Source organism: Delphinus delphis, chromosome 15 (assembly GCF_949987515.2).
Source record: "Delphinus delphis chromosome 15, mDelDel1.2, whole genome shotgun sequence".
Taxonomy (NCBI): Eukaryota; Metazoa; Chordata; class Mammalia; order Artiodactyla; family Delphinidae; genus Delphinus; species Delphinus delphis.
Window position 1 is genome coordinate 47,542,865 of NC_082697.1, and position 27,133 is coordinate 47,569,997.

The 27,133-nt window shown below is 45.6% G+C and overlaps 1 protein-coding gene across 3 annotated transcripts in view; it reads right to left on the bottom strand.

Moving 5' to 3' along the window:
• The window catches only part of SEC23B (SEC23 homolog B, COPII coat complex component), a 40,101-nt gene that overhangs the window by 2,784 nt on the left and 10,184 nt on the right, over positions 1-27,133 (bottom strand). For all 3 annotated transcript variants that reach the window (XM_060031303.1, XM_060031302.1, XM_060031301.1), the window contains 13 exons: positions 26,965-27,109; positions 26,388-26,546; positions 25,910-26,025; positions 23,758-23,881; positions 22,680-22,760; positions 17,979-18,068; positions 17,149-17,255; positions 15,825-15,978; positions 12,892-12,969; positions 10,071-10,232; positions 9,146-9,232; positions 5,818-5,973; positions 5,372-5,437 (listed from right to left, as the gene is read on the bottom strand). In XM_060031303.1, the coding sequence (XP_059887286.1) occupies positions 5,372-5,437; positions 5,818-5,973; positions 9,146-9,232; positions 10,071-10,232; positions 12,892-12,969; positions 15,825-15,978; positions 17,149-17,255; positions 17,979-18,068; positions 22,680-22,760; positions 23,758-23,881; positions 25,910-26,025; positions 26,388-26,546; positions 26,965-27,109 (1,525 nt within the window). The remainder of the gene's footprint in view (positions 1-5,371; positions 5,438-5,817; positions 5,974-9,145; positions 9,233-10,070; positions 10,233-12,891; positions 12,970-15,824; positions 15,979-17,148; positions 17,256-17,978; positions 18,069-22,679; positions 22,761-23,757; positions 23,882-25,909; positions 26,026-26,387; positions 26,547-26,964; positions 27,110-27,133) is intronic.

Consider the following 27,133-nt stretch of genomic DNA (forward strand, 5'->3'; position numbering starts at 1 on the left):
TGCTTCAAGAAGCAATTAGGAACACACTTGAAACAAATGAAAACATAAAGCATCAGAAAAGAAATATAAGACAAAGAAAATCCAAATGAACATTTTATAACTAAAAAATACAGTAACATATAAAAAGTTTGAATGCAACAGCAGAAAGGGAACAGAGAAAAGAGTCAATAAACTGGAAGATAAAAATAATAGAAAGTACCCAACTGAGCTGTGGAACTACAAATGAACTAACATTTGCGTCACTGAGGTCCCAAAGAGAAAGGCAGGCAAGGCAGGCTGAAAAAGTATTGTAGAAAGTAATGACTGAAAACTATCCAAGTTTGGCAAAAGGCATAAATATACAGAATCAAGAAGTTGGGCAAATTCCAAATAGGATAAATTCAGAGAAATTCACACAAAAATGTATGGTATTTCAACATTTGAAACTAACAAAGAAAACATTTTGAAAGGGTCCAGAGAAAGATTACATTTTATCAATATTTTTCAACTGCCGAAGAAAAAGGACTGTCAGCAGAATCTTATATCCAGAGAAAATATTGTTCAGGATTGAAGAGGAAATCAAGAGATTCTCAAATGAAGGAAAACTAAGAGTCTATCACCAGAAGACTTACCCTGAAAAGAACTGCTAAAGGAAGATTTCTAAACAGAAAGGAAAAGATAAAAGAAGAAACTCTGGAGTATTAAGAAGCAATAAAGGACACAGTAAGCAAAACTACAGATAAAAATAAGAGGTTTTCCATCTTCTCTTAGATTTATAGATTATGGCTGAAGAAAAACTGTAACACTGTCTGGTGCACACAGAGGAAACATTTAACACAATTATATCATAAATGGGAGAGGGTAAAGGGACATGAAGTGAGACTGGGGTAGGTTTTCTATACTGCATTTGAACTGGTAAAAAAGATAACACCAGTAGACGATGATAAGCTAGGTACACATAATGTAATGTAATGCTCTAATATCTAGAGCAACCAAGAATAACCACTAAAAAATGCTACAAAAAGAGATATACTAAAAAAACCACTGTGAACAAGTTAAAATGGAATTATAAGGAATGTTCAAGTAACCCACAGGAAGGAAGGAAAAAGAAAACAGAGAAATGAAAAGCACAGAAAACAAAAAAATAAAATGGCAGACTTAATAAGCCCTAACGTATCAGTAACTACATTAAATATAAATGGTCCAAATAAGCAAATTTATTATGAGTTTAGCAGAGTAGATTAAAAAAATATATAATGATAGAAGCAGGTTGAAAGTTAAAGGATGGAAAGAGGTATATCATGCAAACATTAATTTTTTTGCATAAACAAAAAGAATAAAAGAAAGATAAGTGTGGGCTTTATAAAGGCCAGATAAAGTAGATAGTAGTGCAAACAAAATTACCAGAGATAGTGGGGACATCATATAATGATAAAAGGGTCAATCCACCAAAAAGAAAGGGCAATCCTAAGTGTGTATGCAACAAACAACAGAGCTGAAAAATATGTGAACAAAAACCTGACAGAACGCAAAAGAGAAACAAACTCACCATTAAGAGTTGGAAACTTCAACATCCTCTCTCAAAAACGGATAGAACTATACAGATAATCAGCAGGGATATGTAAGAACTCAACACCACCATCGACTAACAGGACTTAATTGACATTTATAGGACAATTTATCCAACAATAGCAGAACGCCTATTCAAGTGACCATGGAACATATGCCAAGACAGACCATATCCTGGGCCATAAAACAAACTTCAACAAATTTTTAAAAATTGAAATAATACAAAGTATATCCTCTAACCACAATGTAATCAAAACAGAAATCAATTAACTGAAGACAACAAGAAAATCTGTGGAAACTAAGCAATATTTCTAAATAATCCAAGAGTCAAAGAAGAACCCTCAAGAGAAATTTTAAAAGAATATATCAAATTGAATGAAAATGAAAATACAACATAATCAAAACCTGTGGGACACAGCAAAAGCAGTACTGCAGAGGGAATTAAGAGCACTAAATGCATACACTGAAGAGAAGTCTCATGTCAATAATCTAAACTCCTATCTCAAGAACCTAGAAAATGAAGGAAATAAACCTAAAGCAAGCAGAAGGAAGAAAATAAGGATTAGAGCAGATATAAATGACACTGAAAATAGACAACAGAACAACAAAAGGAAACAAGTATTCAGATTGGAAAGGAAGAAATGAACTGTCCCTACTTGCAGAAGACATGACTGTCTATTTTTTTGTAAAAAATCCCAAGGAATCTACCAAAAAACTCCCAAAAGTAATAAGTGACTCAGGAAGGTCACAGGATATTAGACAAGTATACAAAAATAACTTTATTTCTATATATAGATGGTTGCTGACTTATGACTTTTTGACTTTATGATGGTATAAAAGCAGTACTCATTCAGTAAAAACCATACACATTTTGAATTGTGGTCTTTTCCTAGGCTACCAACATGCAGTATGATCCTCCCCCGTGATACTGGGTGGCTCCCAGCCACACTGATCATATGGGTCAACAACCAAGACACTCACAACCATTCTGTTTTTCACTTTCAGTACAGCATTCAATAAGTTACATGAGATATTCAACACTTCATTATAAAATACGGTTAGGTGTATTAAATGCATTTTCAAGTTATGATGGATTTATTGGGATGCAATCGCCTCACAAGCTGAAGAAGATCTGTACTAGCAATGAACAACTGGACAGTGAAATTAAAAGTACAGTACCATTCACAATCACTCAAAAAAAAAAAGAAAGTGAAAATACACAACACCGATGAAAGAAATAAAAATAGATTTAATAAATGTTCAGGGAATTCCCTGGTGGTCCAGTGGTTAGGACTTGGCGCTCTCACTGCCGAGGGCCCAGGTTCAATCCCTTGTCGGGGAACTTAAGATCCCACAAGCTGTGCGGCATGGCCAAAAAAAAAAAAAAAAAGTTTATAAGAAACCTGTACAAGGGCTTCCCTGGTAGCACAGTGGTTCAGAATCCGCCTGCCAATGCAGGGGACACGGGTTCAAGCCCTGGTCCGGGAAGAGCCCACATGCTGCAGAGCAACAAAGCCCATGCGCCACAACTACTGAGCCTGTGCTCTAGAGCCTGTGAGCCACAACTACTGGGTCTGCGCGTCTAGAGCCCATGCTCCGCAACAAGAGAAGCCACCACAATGAGAAGCCTGCGCACCGCAACGAAAAGTAGCCCCCGCTCGCCACAACTAGAGAAAGCCCGCACACAGCAACAAAGACCCAACACAGCCAAAAAAAAAAAAAGAAACTGTAAACAACCCAGCTGTCCTTCAATGGGTGAATGATTAAATAAAATGCAGTATGTCTATACCACAGAATACTACTCGGCAAATAAAAAGGAACAAATTACCTATATATTTGACACTTAAATGAATCTCTAGATAAGTATGCTGAGGGAAAAAAGCCAATCCCAAAAGTTTACGTACCATGTGGTTTCATATATGTAACCGTTTTTTTTTCAGTAAATTTATTTATTTATTTTTGGCTGTGTTGGGTCTTCGTTTCTGTGCGAGGGCTTTCTCCAGTTGCGGTGAGCAGGGGCCGCTCTTCATTGCGGTGCGCAGGCCTCTCACTGTCGTGGCCTCTCCCATTGCGGAGCACAGGCTCCAGACGCGCAGGCTCAGTAGTTGTGGCTCACGGGCTTAGTTGCTCCGCGGCATGTGGGAATCTCCCCAGACCAGGGCTCAAACCCGCGTCCCCTGCATTGGCAGGCAGATTCCCAACCACTGTGCCACCAGGGAAGCCCTATGTAACCGTTTTTTAAAAATTGAAGTATAGCTGATTTACAATGTTGTGTTAACTTCTGGTGTACAGCAAAGTGATTCAGCTATACACACATACATACATTCTTTTTCATATTCTTTTCCATTATGGATTATTACAAGATATTGAATACAGTTCCCTGTGTATATAACACATGTTAACTTTTTAATGACAAAATTATAGAAATAGAAAACAGGAGATCAGGAGAGAAGTGAGCATAACTATAAAAGGGCAACATGAGAGATCCTTGTGCTGGTGGAAATGCATATCTTAATGTCCTGGTTATGATACTGTATTACAGTTTTGCAAGATGTTAACACGGGGGGGCGGGGGGACTGGGCAAAGAGCAAAGGGGATCTCTCTGTATTGTTTCATACAACTGCATATAAATTTACAATTACCTCCCAAAAAATGTTATAAGAAAACAGAATGAAAGAAAAGACTCATTTGAAGGAGACATAAATGCTAGGAATAATTAAATAAAGAAGGAAATTGGCGGCTTCCCTGGTGGCGCAGTGGTTGAGAGTCCGCCTGCCGATGCAGGGGACACAGGTTCGTGCCCCGGTCCGGGAAGATCCCACATGCCGCGGAGCGGCTGGGCCCGTGAGCCATGGCCGCTGAGCCTGCGCGTCCGGAGCCTGTGCTCCACAATGGGAGAGGCCACAACAGTGAGAGGCACACGTACCGCAAAAAAAAAAAAAAAAAAAAAAAGGAAGGAAATTGGAGCCTAAAAAGTGAAGAGGAGGCAGAAGGAACGGTGAGCGTGAGTCCATGTGTTTGCCTTGCATTCCCGGGGGAGACAGAAGTGTGGGGACTCTGGGCAATGCCACTGTGTCTCCGAGGGAAGCACGTGGAGGCCACAGTTCAGTGTTCTGTCCTCTGGCCTGAACCTGTCAGACTCTGCTGTGTACTGCAGAAGGGGATCCACACAGGGCATGTCCCCACCCCCAGCCTACACAGAAGTCCCTAGTCCCCCCTTATCCAGGGTGGGCAGCTTCCAAGACCCCAGTGGCTGCCTCAAACCACAGGTAGAACAGAACCCTGCACATACTAAGGTTTTCCTGTACAGGTGCTAATTAATATTGGCATATACAGTGTGGAAACACTGGACAAAGATAACGCACTCCCCAGGTAGGAGGGAGCGGGAAGGTGTGAGATTTCACCAGGCTACTCAGAATGGTGTGTAATTCAAAACTAACGCATTATTTCTGGAATTTTCTGACCACAGCCGACCTCAGATAACTGAAACCTTGTAAAGCAAAAATATGGATAATGAGGATTACTGTATTATTCAAAGTTTTCTTCCCAGCAAAATACCCAAGTTACTCTGTCTCTGGGCCAAAAGGGATTCAATTCAATAAATGTGTAGATTTATTTATTTATCTTTTCTTTTTCTTTTGGCCGCACCTTGCAGCTTGCAGGATCTTAGTTCCCCAACCAGGGATCGAACCCAGGCCCCGGCAGTGAAAGCACCGAGTCCTAACCACTGGACCACCAAGGAATTCCCCAATTTGTAGAATTTAAAAACAAGTTTTTAAAAAAGCAGCCTGGCCTCCTCCTCAAATACCTGACAATTACTCACCTGTCCCCAAGCATACAGGTTATTGTGTGTCTGAGATGGATTCACTTTGGACAAAAGGAAGCGAGCCTTTAAAAAAAAAACGAGAGAGAGATTTAGATTTAAAGATTAAAAGTGGCATTAATATTAGTGTAATAGAAAATAGTTTTTACATTTTTTTTGTTAAATTAGAAACTTTTTACCACATAGGAACCCATTTCTTTAGTTTAAGCCCAAAGCTTCTCCATTTATTAGGGTTCCTGAAACATGAAGTGTATTTCATTCTGGCAATCCTCTACCTTACACTAACATATTCTGACCACTCATTTAAAAAGAAGTCATATTTGGAAGCTGACCTGTATGTCAGTTTATGTCACCATATAAGATACGAACCAGGCAGTTTGGATTTATAGCCATGAGAATGCATAATAAAGCCAACAGAGCATCAGGGCCGGGCTGGGCTCGCTCACCTGGCTGCCTCCGTGCTCCGTGTTGATGTACCGCGGCATGGGGAAGCGTGTGTGCAGGATCTCCTGAGCATCGTCCAGGGGTGCCTGCAGAAGGTGCTTGAAGTTTTCGTACTCAGGCATGTCCTGGTAGCCCGCTTTCTGCCACTGGGCTATGGTCTACACCAAAACAAAGAAATCAAAACTACTGTGGAGGTGCTGTGATGACAACCTTCTCTGACGCCCCTGACATTCTAACGTCCCACCCAGAACTTGTTTCCAGTGACGAAGTCTTCTGTCGAGAGAGATGAGTGTCCGAGGGGAGCCATGTGGAGCTGTCCAGGAGCATGAGTAAGCCGAGCACTGCGTCCACGACACTGCCACCTACACAGTCCCGCCAGAAATGTCAGTGCCCACCACACCTCCCCTCCCCTTTCTAACTGTACTGACAAACACCCCGGATCGGGTGCCCCAAGGAGCCCTGGGCTCCCCTGCTTTCCACCTCCCCCGCTATCACTCGGTCTAGCCCTCACATCCTCACCACCCCTGGTAGGGAACGGGGTTTGCCGGCTTCCTATACAGACTCCACTGTCCTTTCTTTTTCCTGGTGGTACAATTCTCACGCCCTCCTCCGGTGCTCGGCAGTCCCACAGGCGGGTGGGACCGACTCCACCCCAACCCCTGCTCCCCTGGGCCCCAAGCCTCTTGGTGGTGGAGATAAACTATAAGAATCAAAGCATGTGTGTTAATTAGGCAACAAGCAGAAGGCAATACACCAAAGTGTGGAAAGGAAAGACTGTCTCTCCAACTAAACATGGTGTCTCAATCCTTCTTTCATTCCCGTCAGCAACTGTGTTAGGAAACACACCTTAATCACGCCGGAAATGAAGAAATACTCACTGACTGATTAATATATCTTTATAACTAAACGGAAGTGCTTTCACATGTTACTTGGGGGATACTAAAAAAGAAAGCAATGGAGAAAGAAAATGGAGTAAGAAGACGTAGGAAGTGAGGAATGTGTTCTGGAAACAGAACTGCTGTCAGGAGACCAGCCTGCTCTCACCTCCGCCGCGGCGCCAGCGCCGTTTCCCAGGTCTTAATTTCTGACTGGCTGGCGGCGTGGAGGGAATGCCCATCGGCTTGCTTGGGACCAAGAGTTCATAAGAACCCCTGCAATCAGAAGGCTTAGGACTTTTAAAGGGTGAGAGCGAGGTTATCTGCCTTCATCTTTAGAACCTATCCCTTGCACACAGAAGGTGCTCAATCAACGTGTAAAGGAACAGGATAGCGGCTGTAGTCAGAGATGTCTATAAGGGATGAGCTGAAGACACAGGAAGCTCCTGAAGGCATCAGTGGGAACAGCAGCTGGTCGGTCACCCAGCCTTAAGTCTAGGACCACTACTGACGACCTGGCACCTGTGGCCAAGTGGCTAGCAGAGTGGCTGTTAATACGCTGAAAACAGTTTAAAGTTATAAAATGCCTGTTAGTATTAGAAAAACCATTTCTTTCTAGGGCATTAAAGAATGCTGAAGCACAATTTACATCTTTTCAGGACATTTGAAATCACTTCTAATATACAGACATCAGGAAGTCAAGTCAGTTGTTAAAGCAATGTACTAAAGGTAAAAAACGTACAATAGACAAAAAAGAGAATATATCCATGAATATAACACTCAGTTAAAGGATTTTCTCCTGAGGAGCCATTCCTTTCCTTAGGGCATGAACCTCTTTGAGAAAGAAATGCATGCTGCCCTGAACACCATCCACAGCCATCCTAGGGATCCACAGACCTGGCGTAAGGTTCACTGGGCCACATTATCTCAGAGAAAAAACTCTAGTCGCAAACTTAGCAGTATTTACTAGTGACTCTAACATAACTCTGAAAGGACAGTGTGAATATAAAAAGCTTACTGACGAAAAGTAAACTGATCTTGCCTGACAACTCAGAAAGCAATAAATCATAGTGATTTAAAAGGACCACCTGAAAAACAGTATGGAGGTTTCTCAAAAAACTAAAAACAGAACTACCATATGACCCAGCAATTCTACTCTCCTGGGTATATATCCGTAAAAAACAAAAACACTAAATCGAAAAGACACATGCACCCCAATTTTCATAGCGGCATCATTTATAATTGCCAAGATATGGAAGCAACCTAAGTGTCCATCAACAGATGAATGGATAAAGAAAATATGGTAGATATATAAATGGAATACTACTCGGCCATAAAAAAGAATGAAAATTTGCCATCTGCAACAACATGGATGGACCTAGAGGGTATTCTGCTAAGTGAAATAGTCAGACAAAGACAAATACTGTATGATATCACTTACATGTGGAATCTGAAAAATATAACTAGTGATGTAACAAAAAACAAGCAGACTCACAGGTATAGAGAACAAACGAGTGGTCTGTGGAGTGGGGGGCAGTGTATATACAGGCGGGGGAGTGGGAGGTACAAACTACTGGCTCAAGGATGTGTTGTACAACGTGAGAAAAGTAACCTTTAAAAAGTGTATAGGACTTCCCTGGTGGCGCAGTGGTTGAGAGTCAGCCTGCTGATGCAGGGGACACGGGCTTGTGCCCCAGTCCAGGAAGATCCCACATGCCGCGGAGCGGCTGGGCCCGTGATCCATGGCCGCTGAGCCTGCGCGTCCAGAGCCTGTGCTCCATAACGGGAGAGGCCACAACAGTGAGAGGCCCACGTACCGCAAAAAAAAAACAGTGTATAAAAAAATTAGGGAATTCCCTGGTGGTTAGGACTCCACGCTTTCACTGCCGAGGGCACAGGTTCAATTCCTGATCGGGGAATTAAGATCTCGCAAGCCTTGCAGCATGGCCAAAAAAAAAAAAGCTGCATAAAAATTTTAAAAAATAAAAGGACAACCTGACATTTACATATAGCAAGTAATATTAAAATTACTAAATATACAAATACCAGGGCTTCCCTAGTGGCGCAGTGGTTGAGAGTCCGCCTGCCAATGCAGGGGACGCGGGTTCGTGCCCCGGTCCGGGAAGATCCCGCATGCCGTGGAGTGGCTGCGCCCGTGAGCCATGGCCGCTGAGCCTGCGTGCCCGGAGCCCGTGCTCCGCAACGGGAGAGGCCACAGCAGTGAGAGGCCCGCATACCACAAAAATAAATAAATAAATAAATAAATAAATAAATAAATATACAAATACCACCTTTTTCCCGGGTCCTGAAAAGAAATTTTATTCACTAGCATAAAAGCCACTATACTCATTATAATAAACTGTGGGTTTTCTAAGCCCAAATTCTTTTTTCAAATGTCATAAAATTAGTAAATTAGTAAAAAATGATAGTAAGAAAGAAATTAACTTCATCTTACCTCACCAAGATAAATGACAATTTGGAAGAATGTGTCCATCAGCAAAATTCTGTCAGCTAGAATGCTGCTACTGTCCAGGAGCACAGGCTGAAGCAAAAGGGAGAGATGGCATGGGTCTTCCCTCGGTGTCCACACGGCCACCTGCCAACCCCACACCCAGCCGGGAGGGTCTCATCTTCCTGCCAAATTCCCACATTCTGCTCCCTGACTAGGCAGTTCTAGATTCCAACTTTGTAGAAAACACAGGCTCCAAATAATCCCTCATCAACTAGGAAGTGAGATGAATGTTATTATCTTTCGCTCTAGGAACCAGAAATAATTCCAAATTTTCTCAGTTTTGTGCTAGAAATATATTCTATCAGAGACACATTTCTCTCAAATCTACTGCTGTAGATGACAGAGAACTCCAATGCCTACATGAAAAAGAACATCCTTTAATACAAATTTTAAAGTTTCCTACAAAATACATTTGACTATGACTTTTATTTCAATAAGAAAAGTAACTTAAACTTACATTCATTAAGCAAAATTTGAAAATTTCTACTCAAGAACAATAAATATTGAAATTTTGCTTTATTTCCTTACAGTTTTTAATTCTTACAGGCTTTAAAAAAAGTCATAATTTAGAAAAGTTTCTACTTTTTTATTCAGCATAAGGATTTATTTTATTATGTTACATAAACTTTGTGAATATTTCTTAGATTACTTAATTTTCCTGCTATTGAACATTTAAATTGTTTTCTAATTATACACGTCCTATGACTTTTTCCTATGCACATTTTTTTAATACTCAGAAATAATGTTAAATTACTATAAAGACTCAAAGTTTTCTTTTTTACAGTTTGGCTCTAAGAGTAAACGTGCTAGAAAAAAGTCTGTATTAGGTGATTCCAACTGTGGGAGAAGCACTCACAGCGGCCCTTACCTCTGGCGGCCCGTGGAAGGAATAGGAGTAGAGGATGGGCTGGATCATGATGAGGGACTGGGTTAGGTCCTGTCGGGCAAAGTGGTGTCGATAATACGACGACTCATCAGGGCTGTTGTTGAAGACTTGAAGAAACGGAGACCTCCTCAGATGGAACATGAACTGCATTTACAGAGAAAAAGACAAATGCACACAGCTGTCACCTTCCTAGACACCCAGAGAGCAGACCTGCCCCCGCCCTGGAAACAGGAGAACCCAGCCCTTAGGAACAAGGCCTCTGGGTTCAATGAACCAGAGTGGAATGGCAGCCCCGGGGGCCAGGGAGGAGGGAGGGGAGAGCTGCTGTTTAATGGTACAGAGTTCAGTTTCATGAGATGAGAAAGTTCTCGAGATTCCCTGCTCAACAATCAGACATACGTAACACTACACCACACTGCACACTTAAACGGTTAAGGTGGTCAATTTTATGTTATCGGGTTTTCACTACAATTAGAAATAAACATAATTTTTAGAAAAAGAGGAGGCCCTCTGGGCATGTCAAAGCTTCTGCATGAAAGAGGCAAGGCAAAGCACTGCTTTCTGGAGTCACCGGGCCAGGTCGCAGAGCAGAGTTTCTGCTCTGAAGAGGTCACAGTCCAGTGCGGAAAAGGCGCATTCAGGGCCCCAGCGCAGGAAAGTCCTGGCATGATGGGGTGGGGGTGGAGGTGCAGCAGGAGCGTCCCCAAAGCCACTGGGGCCTAAAAGACGTGCGAGAAGAAGTCAGAGGCAGCGGAGGGACGCCAGGCACAGTGACAGCACAGGAGAGGGCAGAGTGCTGAGACAGAGGCAGAGCGCTGGGAGTGAGGAGCTCAAGGGAGAAAAGGCCAGGAGTCACCACTGCAGACAGAGATGCATTCCTTCCAGCCCCCAAGGAGCAGGGGGGGAGAGCAGCTGTTAGCTCACGCTAAAAAGCTGCCAGAAGATGAAAATGACCTGCCTTGAGAAGTACAAAGCTTCCTGAGAGGGACTTCCCTGGTGGCACAGTGGTTAAGAATCCGCCTGCCAATGCAGGGGACACAGGTTGATCCCTGGTCCAGAAGATCCCACATGCTGCAGAGCAACTAAGCCCGTGCTCCACAACTACTGAGCCCGCGCGCCTAGAGCCTGTGTTCCACAACAAGAGAAGCCACTGTAATGAGAAGCCCGCGCACCGCAACGAAGAGTAACCCCCGCTCGCCGCAACTAGAGAAAGCCCGTGTACAGCTCTGAAGACCCAACGCAGACAAAAATAAAACAAACAAAGCTTCCTGAGAAGCTTTTAAATATAATGAATTGTAGGTTCCTAAATTATGACCCAGGCTGATACTCGGCACATCCTACGTACAGGGCACAGAGCGCTGGACAAGAATGATCGAGTCCCCCTGACAAGCCACGAGGAAAGCTCTCTTACCACCCCTAGTTCACAGGCAAGGAGACCGAGGGGCTGGCAACTTGCCCAACACCCCTCGCCACTGAGCGGTAGGGCCGGCCTCTGCTCCAGGCTGCCTGGCTCTGCACCTCTATGCTAGACGCTTCAACAGAAAGAATCTAAGAAATCATCTAAATTTGGTGGTTTTCAAACTGCCCTCCGAGCCTTAGCGGATCCTCGCGGCCCAGGGGTGCAGGTCACCACGTCTGTCTGCTCTCTGTGCTGGCTGTTGAGAAGCTCCTCTTGAAGAAAAGATTCCCCGGCTTTAGAAAGACTGCATGCCACTTCCCAGACCAACTCCATCCTTCTGAAGAGGTTCGGGACCTCATCCAAGACCGGCAGCAACACAGCCAGCAATGGAACCCGGTTCAGCCCTGACCCTGGCCGGGCCCGGCCTCTTTCCACAGCACTGTCCAGCCTCAACTGCTCGGGCACAGGACAGACAGGCACACGGCGGGGACTGCAGAGCCCTACTCTGGGCTGAGCGTCCAGTGAGGAGACCTCTGAAGCCCCCCTCCCTTAGCCCTGAGTCCAAGCTGTACAAGTTCATGACTGAGGCCTGCGTCCACTTGCCAAATCGAGTATTCAAAAAGGTAATACCTGATGGAGTACCAAAGTCCTAACAAGTTCACTTAAGATTGAGAGTTTGCTTCTTCCTACTTATTCCTCATTAAGGCATCCTTGAGGGAGGAGGGGAAAAAGGTTGAGTCTGCCTCCAGTTCTGGGGAAGCTGCATCTGTGAGGGCCCCGACCCGCACACCCCGGGCCCAGCTGTGGAGCTGGCTCCTGGCCGCCAAGCCAAACGGGTGCCTGGCCCGCGGCGGACCCGGGGTCAGCCAGCCTCACCCCTGAAGCGGAGCTGAGCCCCAGCTGCCACACTTACAGACGAGGGTAGAGGCTCAGAAAAGGCAGCACCCAGACCCCCGGCTGTGGTGCCTCACTCCACCACCCCCTCCCGGCTCTGAACGGTTCCACACACCTGGTCCCCGTCATGCACGGGTCTTCACAGTCACGACGCAGCACAGCCACTACAGACACGTCAACAACGTCTACCATGGTAACTGCGGTCTCATTTTGCTGCGTTCATGTTCACGGGTGACCGTCCACCCAGAACTTCTACAAATCAGAGGTCGTGTTGTGGCCTCAAAGCAACAATCCTGTTTTGCCTTCTCCCCAAAGTCTGTGCCACCTGCTCTCTGCGTGTCACCTGCGTCTTCCATGGGGCTCAGGCACTGTCTGGCCTTGAACTGAACGACCTCATCACCTCCAAATGGAGTCTCAAAACACACAGAGTCCTGACTTGACCCTGAGAGCAGCGAGTTTTATTTCTATCACTTTCTTCTTTAGTTATTTTAAAAAACATGTATTACTTACCTGAGGATATAGAGAGAAGGAATCTGATAACCTAAAAGATGCGGGGTCTTCTTTGGTATATTGTCCAAACTTCTGACACTATTGAGAGAAAATAGAAAAAAAACACACACACACACAAAAAACCTAAGTGAGTGTCACCTGAGAACTCCCTGGAGTAGGAGGGCCATGCCCCACTCTCAGCTCCGCCCCTGCCTGCCCGAGTTCCAGCCCAGCCACCCCCAACACCCAGGGGATGTTAAATGCAGATCTGGGGGCAGAGGTGCTGAAGGCCCCACGTTCTAAGCAGCTTCCAGGCGATGCCGGCTGAGGCTGCTCCAACAGCGAGGGGCTAGAGAAGCCTTCTCAGGCGCCTCTTCCATAAGAAAATCCTCCAGGACTCTGACATCCTAGCAGTTACAGACAGGCCTAATGTTCTGTTATTCTACAACTCCATTTTCTTCCTCCTCTCACAGGCAAATCTCTGAACATTTTCTCTTCCTGCCTTTATTTCCTCTTCATGTCATACTTCATTTCACCAGGGAGGCAGATGCCCACCATCTAAAGAGAGCTCATCTCTGGCAGTGACCCTCTTCCGACCGCATCCTTGCACAGACCTCACCTTCCTCAACTCCCTGCCACCATGAGCCATGTGACTCCCCGAACCTCCTGACCCCTCCTTCAGCCGCTGCAGCAGTGCCTTCCTACATCCTGTCACCTCTCCGACTGATTTTCTTTGCCTCATCCGACAGCCCGTCTCCCTACCTCCTCCTGACGACAGTGGGTTCCTCTGAGGTCAGTTCCTGGCCCTCTGCTCCCATCCTCCTTGCCTTGGCTACACACGACATGACGGCCAGGCCACAGTCACCCAAATCCCTCCCCCACATGCAGTGCTGACCTCCGACCCGAGCTCCTGTCAGGACCTATCCTAACTACAGGGTGGCTTTCCTTGGACATGCAAGTTCACATTCAAAATAAATTAAACTAGTACATTAGAAAAGGGGATTCCCCTCCCTCCCCCCTCACAGCTGCTCTCCTTTCCTGTTTCCCACTGCTCCATCATTCTTGCAGTTGCCCACACTTAAAACTTGAGTTAGCGTTGATGTTTTTCTTTTTTTCTTTTTTTTTTTTTTCCGGTACGCGGGTCTCTCTCACTGTTGTGGCCTCTCCCGTTGCAGAACACAGGCTCCGGACGCGCAGGCTCAGCGGCCATGGCTCACGGGCCCAGCCGCTCCGCGGCATGTGGGATCTTCCCAGACCGGGGCACGAACCCGTGTCCCCTGCATCGGCAGGTGGACTCTCAACCACTGCGCCACCAGGGAAGCCCAATGTTTTTCATTTTTGATTCCACGTATAGTTCGACCAAGTTTGGTCAATTCTTCTCTCGGCATACAGCCTGATTCCAAAGCTTCTCTCCCCTCCAACTGTACCACCGCCACCTTGGTCTCAGCTCCCTGGAGCCGGCGAAATCCTCCGCTGGCCTCCGTAACAGCAGCCCTTTTGCCCTCCGATTTACCTTATACAGGGACGGTGAATGCAGTGTGAACACAGCGTCATGCTGCTCTCACGCCCCCGCCTAAGAACCACACTTAACCCTTCCCCTCTAACACCCAGGCAGAGACTTCACTTTACAGTCAAGGCACTGCTCAAGCGACCTGCACCTTCCCTGCTGCTCCCCCACCGTAGTCGCTGGTCACCCGTGACAGCGGCCTCTCCAGGGTCCCCAGCATGAACTGAATGCCCAGCTACACCCCACAGGCTTGTGGGTGCTGGGTCCTCCACTTGGCAAGCCTTGCCTTCTACTCTCTTTAAAAAGACTTGACTCAAGGCTCACTTCCCACCAGAAGCCTTCGCCAACCACTTGGACTCTCTGCTCAATTTCAAATTACGTTTGCAATGCTGACATTCCCTGAAAAAATGATTCTGTGGGACAGCAAGGGCACACATAGGGCTAAACAAAGTTAAATAAGTTTTGTTACTGTGCTTTTCAGGACCTTTGATCACTAACACGTGCTGTGAATTTACAAACTGTAAGATCATAAGGTATCTCAATTATTGATTTATTGCTTCGTGTCTCCAAACTTACCCTTTTCGCCGGCTGTGAGATGGATCTGGGGCCCTTAAATATTTTTCCCCTGCCAGGGCACTACGTTAGGCTTGGTCAGCGGATGGTTGCAGCGTCTTCACGCAGCACTGGCGCCTGCAGCCCCCCAGCCCTGTGCGCCCCTGCTGAGACGCCTCCTGGTGAACGGTTTTCGCGGTGCCACAGAGGGTGAATTTCTACTAAGTTCCTCCAGCAGGCATCACGGCAACGTCTCTGCTCTAAGAGACCCAAAGAGCCATGGCCCTGCCCCACGTGGGGCTCCATCAGCCCTGGGAGGATGCGGGTCTTGCTGGGGTGTTCTACCTCAGCCTGGAAGTAGCACCTCTCGGATATACTATCCTGTATCCTTCAGACTTCTCTTTACCTCTTACTAGCCAATCCCTCATTATTCTAATCCCCTGTTGTGACACTAATTCTTTATATAACACTCCCCCCGTTTAAACTACCGCGTGGCTTCTCTCTCCTGATTAGACCCAGAATGACACATCAGGCATCTCCTCACACTCACTGGGCCATGGACCCCTACTTCCCCCCAAACCCTCCAAGATCTAGAGGGAAACCACAGGATACACAGGGACTCATCTAAGTCAACCCACAACGCACTCAGATTTGTACCATTACCTAAACGGCCTGTGTGTGGTGTTTCTTCCCAACTGTAACATGAGCCCTTGGGGGAGATGCATATTTAACACTTCTTTTACATCATTCTCAGAACGCCTGGTGTTTGGCATGAGGTAAGCCACTGATAAAATTCTTATTTACTGGCTGTATAAAATAATAGGTTTAAACAACAGTTTTCTCAAAAGTAGACCAGAGACCAAGATTGAACGTAGTGCCACTGTCCCCAGCTTACCAGTCGGATGAGCTGTCGGTCCAGCCACCGGAGCACATCTGGCCCCTCCTCCGACTCCGCTCGGAACACTCCCAGCCGCGCCATCAGGACCGCTGCAGCCTCCTGGTCAAATGCTGCTTCGATGTGTTTGAGCTGACTCTGTGCATCTGCCCAACTGACCATTCCAGAGTGAGTGCTGTGCTTGCATGCGGGAGAGGCCTGAGAGCCAGCTCTCCAATAAGACACAGACATGGATACATGACAAAGGTGTGTGTGTGTGTGTGTGTGTGTGTGTGTGTGCACATAATCTGTTCCTGTATTTTTATACACACACACACACACACACACACACACACACACACACACACACACACACACACACAATGGAATATTACTCAGCCATGAAAAAGAATGCAATTCTGCCGTTTGCAACAACATGAATGGACATGGAGAATATTATGCTTAGTGAAATAAGTCAGACAGAGAAAGACAAGTACTAAATACTCTGTGTTATCACTTACATGTGGAATCTAAAAAATGAAACAAACGAATACAACAAAACAGAAACAGACTCACAAATATAGAGAACAAATTAGTGGTTACCAGTGGGGAGAGGGAAGGGGAGAGGGGCATAAGAGGTAAAAACTACTACGTATAAAATAAATAAGTTAAAAGAATATACTGTACAGCATAGAGAATATACGCAACATTTTGTAATAACTTTAAATGGAGTATAAACTATAAAAGTTTCAAACCACTGTATGATACACCTAAAACTAACATAATATTGTAAATCAACTATACTTCCAAAAAACTTTTTTTTCAAAATAAAATAAAATAAAATAAAATGAATGAGCTAGAGGCTTTTATGCACTGACATGGAAGGTGTCCTTGACACATTCTTGCGAAAATCTTATGAATATCTTCACATAAGCCATCATGTATATAATATACACACGTGGTCTATAACTGCATAGAAACGGGATTGTGAAGTTACATGTCACATGTCAGTACAGTGATAGCATTTTACCTCTGGGGAGAGTGGGAGAAACCCATTCTTTACATACTTATGTGCTGCCTGAATCTTTTATAAGGAGGGTATATTTATAGGTCACTTATTTCACAAATAATGAAAAATGACTTTTAATGAACTTATTCCTACTGAAAGGAGAGTCTTCTAAGCCGGCAGTGCCTCCTCCTCGTCCTGCTCTGATCAAATGAGCCAGTGAGGGCTGGTGAGAACCATTCACTCAGCGGAATCACAGAGATAAACTACTAGATGTTAGACTCTCTCTCCATAGCAAAAAGCCAGAGGTTCAGCGGAGAGGAAGCCGGGGCCACTCACTTGCGGGCGATGGTAGTCACGCGGATGCGCCGCTGGGTGCTGGAGTGCTGATAGTGCGTGACGAACTGGATGGCGCCGCGGCCCCCCTGCGGGATCGGGGCGTTGTGCTGCAGGATGAGAGGCCAGCACCCATTACTGTCACCACATGACCCCACACAAGCGGTCACAGAGCCTGTGCACTCGTCCTAAGACAACTGACATGGCGGTGACCGCAAGATTCTTGATGCGTTCTGAATGGTCCACTTAAATTCGGGGCATTTCACTGTTTGCAACTTTTACCTCAAAAAAGAGAACCATATGGAAATAAATACTGAACGTGAGTTGATATACACGTTGAAGGGTTTAGGGATGAAAGACACTGGTGACTGCAATTTGCTTCGAAATGCATCCAAACACAATGAATTGGGGAATGGCTAGATGTGTAACAAATCAAACAGAGCAAAATGTTAGTTAGAGAACCTGAGTGGTTGATACTTGGGTATTCACTGTACAAATCCTACTTATCATTCTATACATTTGAATTTTAAAAAATAAAATACTGGGGAAAAACTGACACACTCAAAAATTCACCAATATTATGATGGCTGGCAAAAGCCATTCCTCTTCTGATGACCTTATCAGTTCAACAACAAACTGACAAAAGCAGTTTGCTGTCTGACTCTGACCATACCCTGGAAGGAATAAAAAAGATGATGTCAGACTAAGATCAGGCTAAACACAAGCCCAAAGTAGCATCACTTTGTGGAGAAAGAAACCGGAGGCCACCAGTCTGTAACAAATCAGAAAACACAACATTGAGACGCAACTATTCATGAAAAAATGCAGCCCACCTGATTGACTACTTCAAAGTAGATGCCGAGCGTAGACGTGGGATCCAGGCCACAGATTTTCCACTGACTCGTGCCACCAACACCAAGCTCCTAGGGGAGAGAAGAGGGATTAAAAAGAAATGAAACAAAAAAGATGCTCCTGTGATTACCTGCTGATGAAAGGCACTGACTCTGAGAAGGGCAGGTCCCTTAGAATATCTCATTCCAAATGAAAATTTAAATTTCGGGACTTCCCTGGTGTTCCTGTGGGTAGGACTCTGCACTTTCACTGCAGGGGGTGCGGGTCCCATCCCTGGTCGGGGAACTAAGATCCCGCATGCCAGGCAGTGCGGCCAACAAAAGAAAAAAAAGTTTTTTTTTAAATTTCACTGAAAAAAGTACAATTCCAGACCAGAATAAAGTTTACCGTTTATTACAGTACTTTACAGTTAGGCTTTTTATACGGGCACTCTGGTCAGTTTTCATTACGTCGTTGAGCTTTATCTACACACACACACACACACACACACACACAAGACATAACACTGATGTCAAGTGAGAGAATCAGGTCAGGGATGGGGATGAAGTAAATACTTGAAAAGAAAAAGAATTACCTGCTTAGCTTGAAAGATTTATGTACTTCTTCCACCATTATTAGAACAAGAAATAATTACAGAACTTTAGCTGTTAAATATTAATTTTTAACCCAATTCCTTTATGCAAAAGCTACATATAAATCCTTGGTAAGACAACTGAGATTTTAATCATGTGAAGGCTGCTTTGTGTTGACTAGTTGAATGACTCCCAGCAATAAATAAGTTCACTTGGGCTTCCCTGGTGGTGCAGTGGTTGAGAGTCCGCCTGACGATGCAGGGGACATGGGTTCGTGCCCCGGTCCGGGAAGATCCCACATGCCGCGGAGCGGCTGGGCCCGTGAGCCATGGCCGCTGAGCCTGCGTGTCCGGAGCCTGTGCTCCGCCACAGGAGAGGCCACAACAGTGAGAGGCCCGCGTACCGCCAAAACAAAAAAAGTTCACTAAAACATGAAGGGTATCACTGTTTTAAGCATGACATCTAGAAGAAAAGTCTGCAGGTGTCAAATACCTAGAACCATTAACCAAGAAGATCACTAGACTCTGAAACATACATTTGATCATTCTAGAGACAGCAAATACTATACATTTTAACACCTCATTATAATATGGGATACCATCCTTAGAAAGTAACACAATTATGCATCAGAGTCACGATACATACCTCTTCTGTTACTCTGAATCCACCCAAACTGTACAGTGTCAGCTGAGTACAGCTGACAACCAGTCTGGTCTCTCTACAAAGCCATGCCAGGAGCCCATGTCCCTGGCCACAGAACCAGCAATCTCAGGAAGGTGATGGTCAGAGGAGAAAGGGAAGAGTCACAGCTCTACAGTGCAGGCTGGGGAGGACACCCTACGTTTCACAAGTCTTTCCCAAGCAAGATCGTGAGACGAATGGATTCCTAGGTGTTCACCTTCCCTTTCAGGGCCTTTTCTAAAAGAGGCACATAACATCTGCTGGACAGTCGAAGGCTGCACCCACAGACAATGGCAAGGAAGTAAAAGGAGCCTGTCTGCCCCCCTTTCTTGCCTTGCTAATCCCTTCTCTCAAATCTCTCTCCACACCTTTTGACTCCATTTTTAATATGAAACCTGTTAAAATTTCAAATCAAGGGGATTCAGAGCATGTCACCCAAAATATGCCAGGCTGGCATAAAGATTATTTTAAGCTGTAGGTAATTATTAAAAAGAAGACATAAGGGGCTTCCCTGGTGGCGCAGTGGTTGGGAGTCCGTCTGCCGATGCAGGGGACACGGGTTCATGCCCCGGTCCGGGAAGATCCCACATGCCACGGAGCGGCTGGGCCTGTGAGCCATGGCCGCTGAGCCTGCGCGTCCGGAGCCTGTGCTCCGCAACGGGAGAGGCCACAACAGTGAGAGGCCTGCATACCGTAAAAAAAAAAAAAAAAAGAAAAAGAAAAAGGCAGACGTAAGAAAACTCTCTATCCTCCTCCTACCAGGAAGTCAGGAGCTTCTTAACCATCAAAGACAACGCTAGATGCTTATCAGTCCAGAGGCAGCACCAGAAGAATATATGTAACAACTCTTGGTAAAACAACCTTCCTTTCCCATCCGTCTCCCCCATCTGTCTACTCTTCCACAATTTGCCACCCCTAGAAGATCAAGGTCCCTTTCCTTTGTCTTGTCACTTATCTACACATTTATTGTAAAAGAACATTTATTGTTAAGATGCAACTAATCCCAAGGTCTAACTCCCTCTGAGTGACTCATCACTGAGTATGTACGTGCTGTGTTATGTGTGTGATGCACACGTTAATAAACTTGTTTGTTTTTCTCCTGTTAAGCTGTGTTTCGTCAGTCTAATTTGCAGGGTCCCAGCCAATGAAACTAAGATGGGTAGAGGAAAAAGAAAAATTTCCCTCCCCTATAGCACCAACCCTCAAGCGTGGCCACAAACCCTCCAGAGTCCCACAAGCATTGTATTCTCTCACTAATACACAAATTCCTTATGTAAGCATCTACCCTGCCTTGATCAGAAGAACTGTAAATATGGAATTAGGAAATCACCAGTTTATTGTGATTCAAATACACTGATTCAGGATAATCAATGGATAACCTAAAACCAGAAGGTGAAAGGCTACGGGCAAACAAGATACTCATGTTGTGCTACAATCTTGTTCAACAGATCTCCTGCTAATGGCAAAAAGGAAACGGGCCCCTGTAATTGAAGGACAGTCATCACCTCACCACAACTCAGCATAAGGTACACAGATCACTCAGGAAGCATGGGGGACAGAAAGGTTTAACCCGAATCTAATCATTCATCTAACCTCCACTTCACAGCAAATACAGCGAGGACAGAAAACAAGTCAGACGAGGAAACAAACATACAGAGACACTCAATTACAGAAGACTCCTGGCACTTGGCACTGTCTCTTCAATAGACCAACATCATCAAACAAAACAAAACAAGCAAATAAGCCTAAATAAAATGACAGGAAGACCATCCTACATTTTAAAAGACTAAGGATATGTATTATCAAATACAATAGTGGTTAGAGAGGAAAAACAGCTGCAAACGACATCTGGAGAGAAATTAGGGAAAGAATATGACTATATGTTAGATGATATTAGGAAATCATTGTTTTCTAAGGTTTGAGAATAACGTAGAAGACCCTTCTCTTCAGAAGATGCACACCGCAACAGTGACAGACTCAGTGTCAAGACGTCTGCAACTTGCTTTCAAAGGCAAAATATTGATATGATAAAAGAATATGGCAAACAGATGAAATCAGGTAGATAATACAAATGTGGCCAAAACGAGGACAGAGGAATTATGACAAAATGTCAACAATTACCGACTCTATGTGGTGGGGATACAGACTCATTACGCTCTTCTCAAAACTTCCCTGTGTGTCTGAAAACTGTACTTTCCTCCCCTTTGCCTCCTCCACCCCCCATCCAAAAATTTCACAGCTGAAACCTACTGGATCCTGGAACAGCTGTACTAAGTTATAATACCTTCTTAGGCAGATATTAAGTCTGTGGAGAATATGCTGGAACAGGGCAGCCTCCCAAAGCCCTGCCGAGAAACAAGAGTACATGTCCCTGGGTACATGGGGGTAACGAGGGACTCGCCACAGGGGCCTGGGCAACAACCTGCCTCACCCGGAGGGTTACAGGAATATCCTCTCAAACCGCCTGCCTCTGGTAACTTCAATAAAAACTTACTCTAAGTAGTCACTAACGAGTGTTCATTGCTGATGAGGACAAAACTTCAATGGGAAAGGTGAAACCCAGTGTGGGCGTCCTGGGTACTGTTCTAAGTGCCTCACCTGGGCTGCTCGTGGAGTCCTCCCAACAGTGCTGTACAGTAGGTCCCATTACTGCCTTCATTTCCCAGACAGAGATGCTGGATCCCGGAGCCATGAAGCACCTCGTCAGGGCCACACCTGCATCCTGAGCCCACAACCGACTCTCCCACCCAGCCTCACGTTGAAGAGGACGGTGAGGGAAGGACGTGACTGTGACAACCCAGCCCAGACCCACCCTGGACAGGCCTCACTGGACCAAAAGTGTACACTTGGCAGCTCAAGTGTCATCAGAGGAAGTGGGCCACCAGCAAGGCCATCTCCCCACCTAGTGAGAGCTGAACTTCGTTCCATGTACTCAAATCTGTCACTCAAGGAACACCGCTGTCTACATGCGCCACAGTGTCACCCACTGCCCAACCAGCTCAAAACGGTCTCTGCGAAGCGAGACAGAGGGAGCCCTTACAAGGGCAATAAGCACACGGGTCTGTCCCTGCAGGACTGTGCTGCACAGAATGCAACGCCTGGTAGCTCTCTGGCGCGGCCACCCAAGAAAGGGTAGTTGGGTGGGGAACATGGTCCCTACCTAGCTCCCCCGCTGTCATCTCTGACCCTAAGCAAGACATTTAACCTCTCTGAGCCTCAGCTTTCTCCTCTCTGACCGTTCAGACCAATGGATGGAAAGACAGAAATGACACTACCCCTCAGGGCTATGGGCGTCAGTGAGTTACCCCTCTCTCCTCACCACAGACACAAGCCAACAGGTGACACAATGCAAGGTCATCCAGCCCCGACACGTCTAAGGGGTCAATTCCCAGGCAAAGGAGGTGAGGGTGATGGAGGAGTTTTCCTTACGTTTTCTGACACACACGGTCCTTTCACGTTCAGAGACACACAAGGGCCTATGGCTCCGGCAACCTTCAGTTCCCGCGAGGTCTGAGGCAGAATTAGATAAGAGCAGACAGTTAACAATCACCAAGAACCACCCCCTCACAAAGGACACAACTAAAATGGCAGGGTTATTATTCCACCAAGGGAAAATCCTACAGGGATTCTAGCATGCAAAAGCTTGTATATGCTTCTCCAGGGCTGCTGTGAACTGACTAAAACTTTAATAAAACCCTCCTTTAGAAATAGAGCTATCTTTGTTCCAAAGATGCAGCAGCATGTTCTGCCTTCTCAACTCTGAAATTATCGTGCACATGGAAGACAGCAATTCTACCAATACGACATTCTCCTCCTGTGCCACAAACCTGTTGTAACTAGTTACAAATGTCAATCAGGGAATATACTGTTTTGTGTTGCTTTAAAAATACTTAATTTATGAACTCCAATACAATGACGAGGCCAACATACTCAGACTTTTAAATCTGAATTCATTTCAGCAAAGTCCATCCTTCTCCATCTTTTTAAAAAAACCTCCAACATTTGACAATGTTGTTTAAAGTTTAACCTAGATGATTTAATGATTATTGCCAATTTGCAAAGTAATATTTGCCATCATATTTTCTAACGGCCCCTTTGAATGTTTTCTCAGTGACTCAGAATCAAGCGTATAGAGCGATCAGTCCCTACGTGGAAAAACAAAAGCCAAACTCACAATGCTGCCCCATTTTAGAGCGCCCTGGCTAGTCTGCAGGCAGACGTTAAACACAAACCGGTGGCTGGGTGGGCACTTAGCCCACCACCTTTGTAAGGCCTGCTCTCCCTGCAGGGAGAGCAGACATCTCATGGTTTAAAACACTGATAAATATGCAGGTCATTCTTGAGAAGGAAAGGGACAGAATGAATATACTTTGTTGGGATTATTTTGCTAGGAACTTTTTAACTTATCTTTAGATGCCCGTGTCCTGAGGGTGAGGCTCCCCCAACTATGACTACTAAGTAAGTAAGAACACTATTCTTTCATTAAGGTTTTAGAAATCTATTCTACCTTTACTTCCAATGTAGCACCAAATGCCATTCGGAAATTGCCATTAAAATCTTTACTAAAAATTCTTTGGAATGTCTGCTTGAAGAGAGAAGTGTTGAAAGAATCTCCCATCACCATGTGGCCTCTAGGAAAGAAAAAAGGAAAAAGAAAGTGAACCTTTAGGATGACTCAAAGCCATTCAGATGCTTCCTGGGTATTTATGAACAATTATTTTAGAGAAGAAGAAAAAAGCAAGCATGTCCACAGAGGTGCTACTGATCACTTACTAATAATGGAAAACAGCCAGTTCAATTTGTACTCAAGAAAGACACTATTTTTAAAACATTAAACATAGAATTCTTTAGAACAGTGCTGTATCTTGATCACTGTGGTGGTGATACAAACCTATAGAGAGGATAACAATTTCAAAGAACTAGACGTGCACACAGATTTTTAAAAATGAGTGCATGTACAGACTGGTGAGAGCCAAGTACGGTCCGTGATGTATCAATAGTTAACTGTGCTATACCAAGTCAGTTTCCTGGTTCTGACATGGTGCTATATTTATGTAAGATGCTACCACTGGGAGATGCTAGATGAAAAGTATGGACAGACTTCACTGTACTATTTTTGCAATTTCTTGTGAATCTGTTAACTGTTTCAAAAATTAAAAATTTAAAAAAATAAATGATGATATAATCTGGATAAGGTGTGACTAGTCCCAAGGAAACAAAGACTGTGATCTTCCTTGAAGATAATGGACCCCATAACACAGCCCAGGGTCACCTCGCCTTTGCTGGAAGTCATCACAAATGGTTGGCTCACTTCAAGCCATCAACTGAAACCTCTAAGTCTTTTTTTTTTCAGTGTCACTGTTCACACATTTCCCCGATACTATAGTTGTGCAACAGGTGATGTGCCCTAAATACTGTCACTCAGGGGTCAAAGGCCTCACTGAAAGTGTGAGGGAAGTGCTGGTCCCTCTCCAGAAGAGAGACACATACACGTGAACTCTGGTGTATAAGAAGCTCGGGGGTGTTCACAAACACATGGAAGTTTTCCTGTGATGTTTCACGACAAGAACTCCCGCAGGGCAATGGGGGGAGTCCAGCGTATTAAGTGAACTCAGCGGCACAGTCAGGCCAGCATCACTGGTCCTCTATCACCTCATGCGCCTGCTGGTCCCCAGGACAGCTGCAGATGACGAGGGTTCTACCCCGTCCCCTTTACTCAGTGAGGACCCGCAGCACCACCTGGGAGCTCCTTATAAATGCAGAACACCAGGCCCACCCACAGCTCTCTGCCACTGCTTTTCCAGCTGCGTGTGAACAAGACCCCAGGGGACTTGCACACAAATGCAGGTTCTCCAGACGTTGTCTGTGTTCAGGCATGCCTGGAGCACACACGGGCCGCACCAGTGCTTCTCAAACTCTGTTCCACGTCAGAAATGCTCGGGAACTTTAAATATGCTGATGCCCAGGCCAGGCACCATGCTAATTAAATCCGACTTTAGGAACAAGACCCAGACCAAAAGTAGTTTTGAATGTTCCCGGGTGATTCTGATGCTGCAGCACCTTCAGCCTAGTGGTGCCATAGGTGGTTCTCACCAGAATCCCCGGAGAGCTTGTTAAAACCCACCACCAGGCTGCATCCTCAGCCTCTGATTCAGGAGGTCTGGGGTGAGGCTCGAGCGTGCCCATGGGCCCCAAAGGCAGTTGGCTGGGCACCATCCCGCTTTGAAGACTTGGGCTCCCAGCCCGCCCTGCACCACACCCTCCAGGCTGAGCGAGTACCGGCTGTCATGAGGTGCCGTTACTAAGCCAGGTGAGGGGGCTCCTAATTGCTCTAGCATTCAGCCTATTTCCCCCCTTCTCACAAGGAAGTGCTGAAGGCCACATACTCCATGCTTGCTTTCCTGCCTTGGTGTCTGCAACAACTCTAAGAAATTAAGTTACTCTGACACGACAAGTTCACAGTGAACCCTGACCTCCTTCTGATCACAGCTTCTTCCTCCAAGAGGCCCACAAACCCTCCCCAGGCACCGAAACTGCAGCCCAGAGCCACCTGAACGCTCATCTGAGCCAGCCTTGGCCATTCCCACGGTTCCATCACTCGAGTCTCATTCCACAGAATAAGTACTCTCACTTTTCCCAGGGGTTCACTGTCCACATACCCAGTAAGGTTTGTGCAGCACTTCATCTCCAGAAGTCCAGTCTGATCAAGGGCACAAGCGTAAATATCAACGCAGTGACCGTTTGCAGCAGCTCGGTTAGCAAGCATCTCATAGTGCTGCAAAGAGAGAAAAATTACCTTTATGGAACAGCAACATCACTCACTAGGCGTGCCTTACCGCACCAAAGGGATGTGATCAAAGAGAGGAATGTGGAGACAGTCTCTCTCATAACATCCAAATAAAATAAAACTGCAGTTTTCAGTCTCAAAACACTTTTAGCAGTTTTAGGGCCACCCACTCTAATCAAGGTCTCAGAACTGGGACAGATACTTAACATCAGCCGAGATCTGGAAGGTCATCTCAGCAAGAGGTACTCACTGACCACAAAGCATGGCCTCAGCAGAGCAGCTGTCACTCCAGGGCAACCCAAACCCCACCTGGGTGACCACACTTACAGCCTTGAGCCAGGAGCACCTACCTTGGTTGCCTTTTTCATGAAGCGGGCGTTATCTTTCTCAATATCGTGCCAGGAACGAATAGGAACCTTTAGTTCATCTCCAACCACCATGCCAGGTCCTTGGGTAGGGGGACCCCCAATAAACAGCATAATCCTGGCTCCCGTGTTTGGAAAAGTGCCCTAAAGCAGTAAGTGGCAGCATTTTAGGTACATACAGCCCACCCCAAGCATGTTTCTCACAGAAATGCTCCAAATGTGAGTTGTCCTCAGCTGTCGTGACTACTGATGATACTGCAGCAAAACGCAGATGACGCTGCCGAGAAGCAGCTTCTCTCTTCCAACCTGAGGGTCTGGCGCACTTTTATTTCCTGTGATCCTGGTGCCCTAATGGCCTTGTGTTTCTCATGAAAACTTTTTGTATTTTCAAAACACCAAGGGCTCCTTCAGTGTGGATAATAATAATCACTGAACCACGTTCTGATAAATTAACACTGCCAGCTGACTGCGGTCACAGCTGATTTTTCAGACAAGGCCAACAAACACACCTTCTGTGAGAAAGCTTGTGTGGTCCGATAGGTCCCAGTAAATTCTGAGTTACCTCCAACAAGCCAACAGCAATGGACAAAGCAACACCAGTGGATCGCAACGGTCTCTTCCCCTGAGGTACGGGCCATGGGTCCCTCTGCAGCTCCCCAAGAAGATCAGTGAGGTTCATGTCGATCTTGTGAATGGGCTGCAGAAATCTGCATGATATTGAATGGACACGT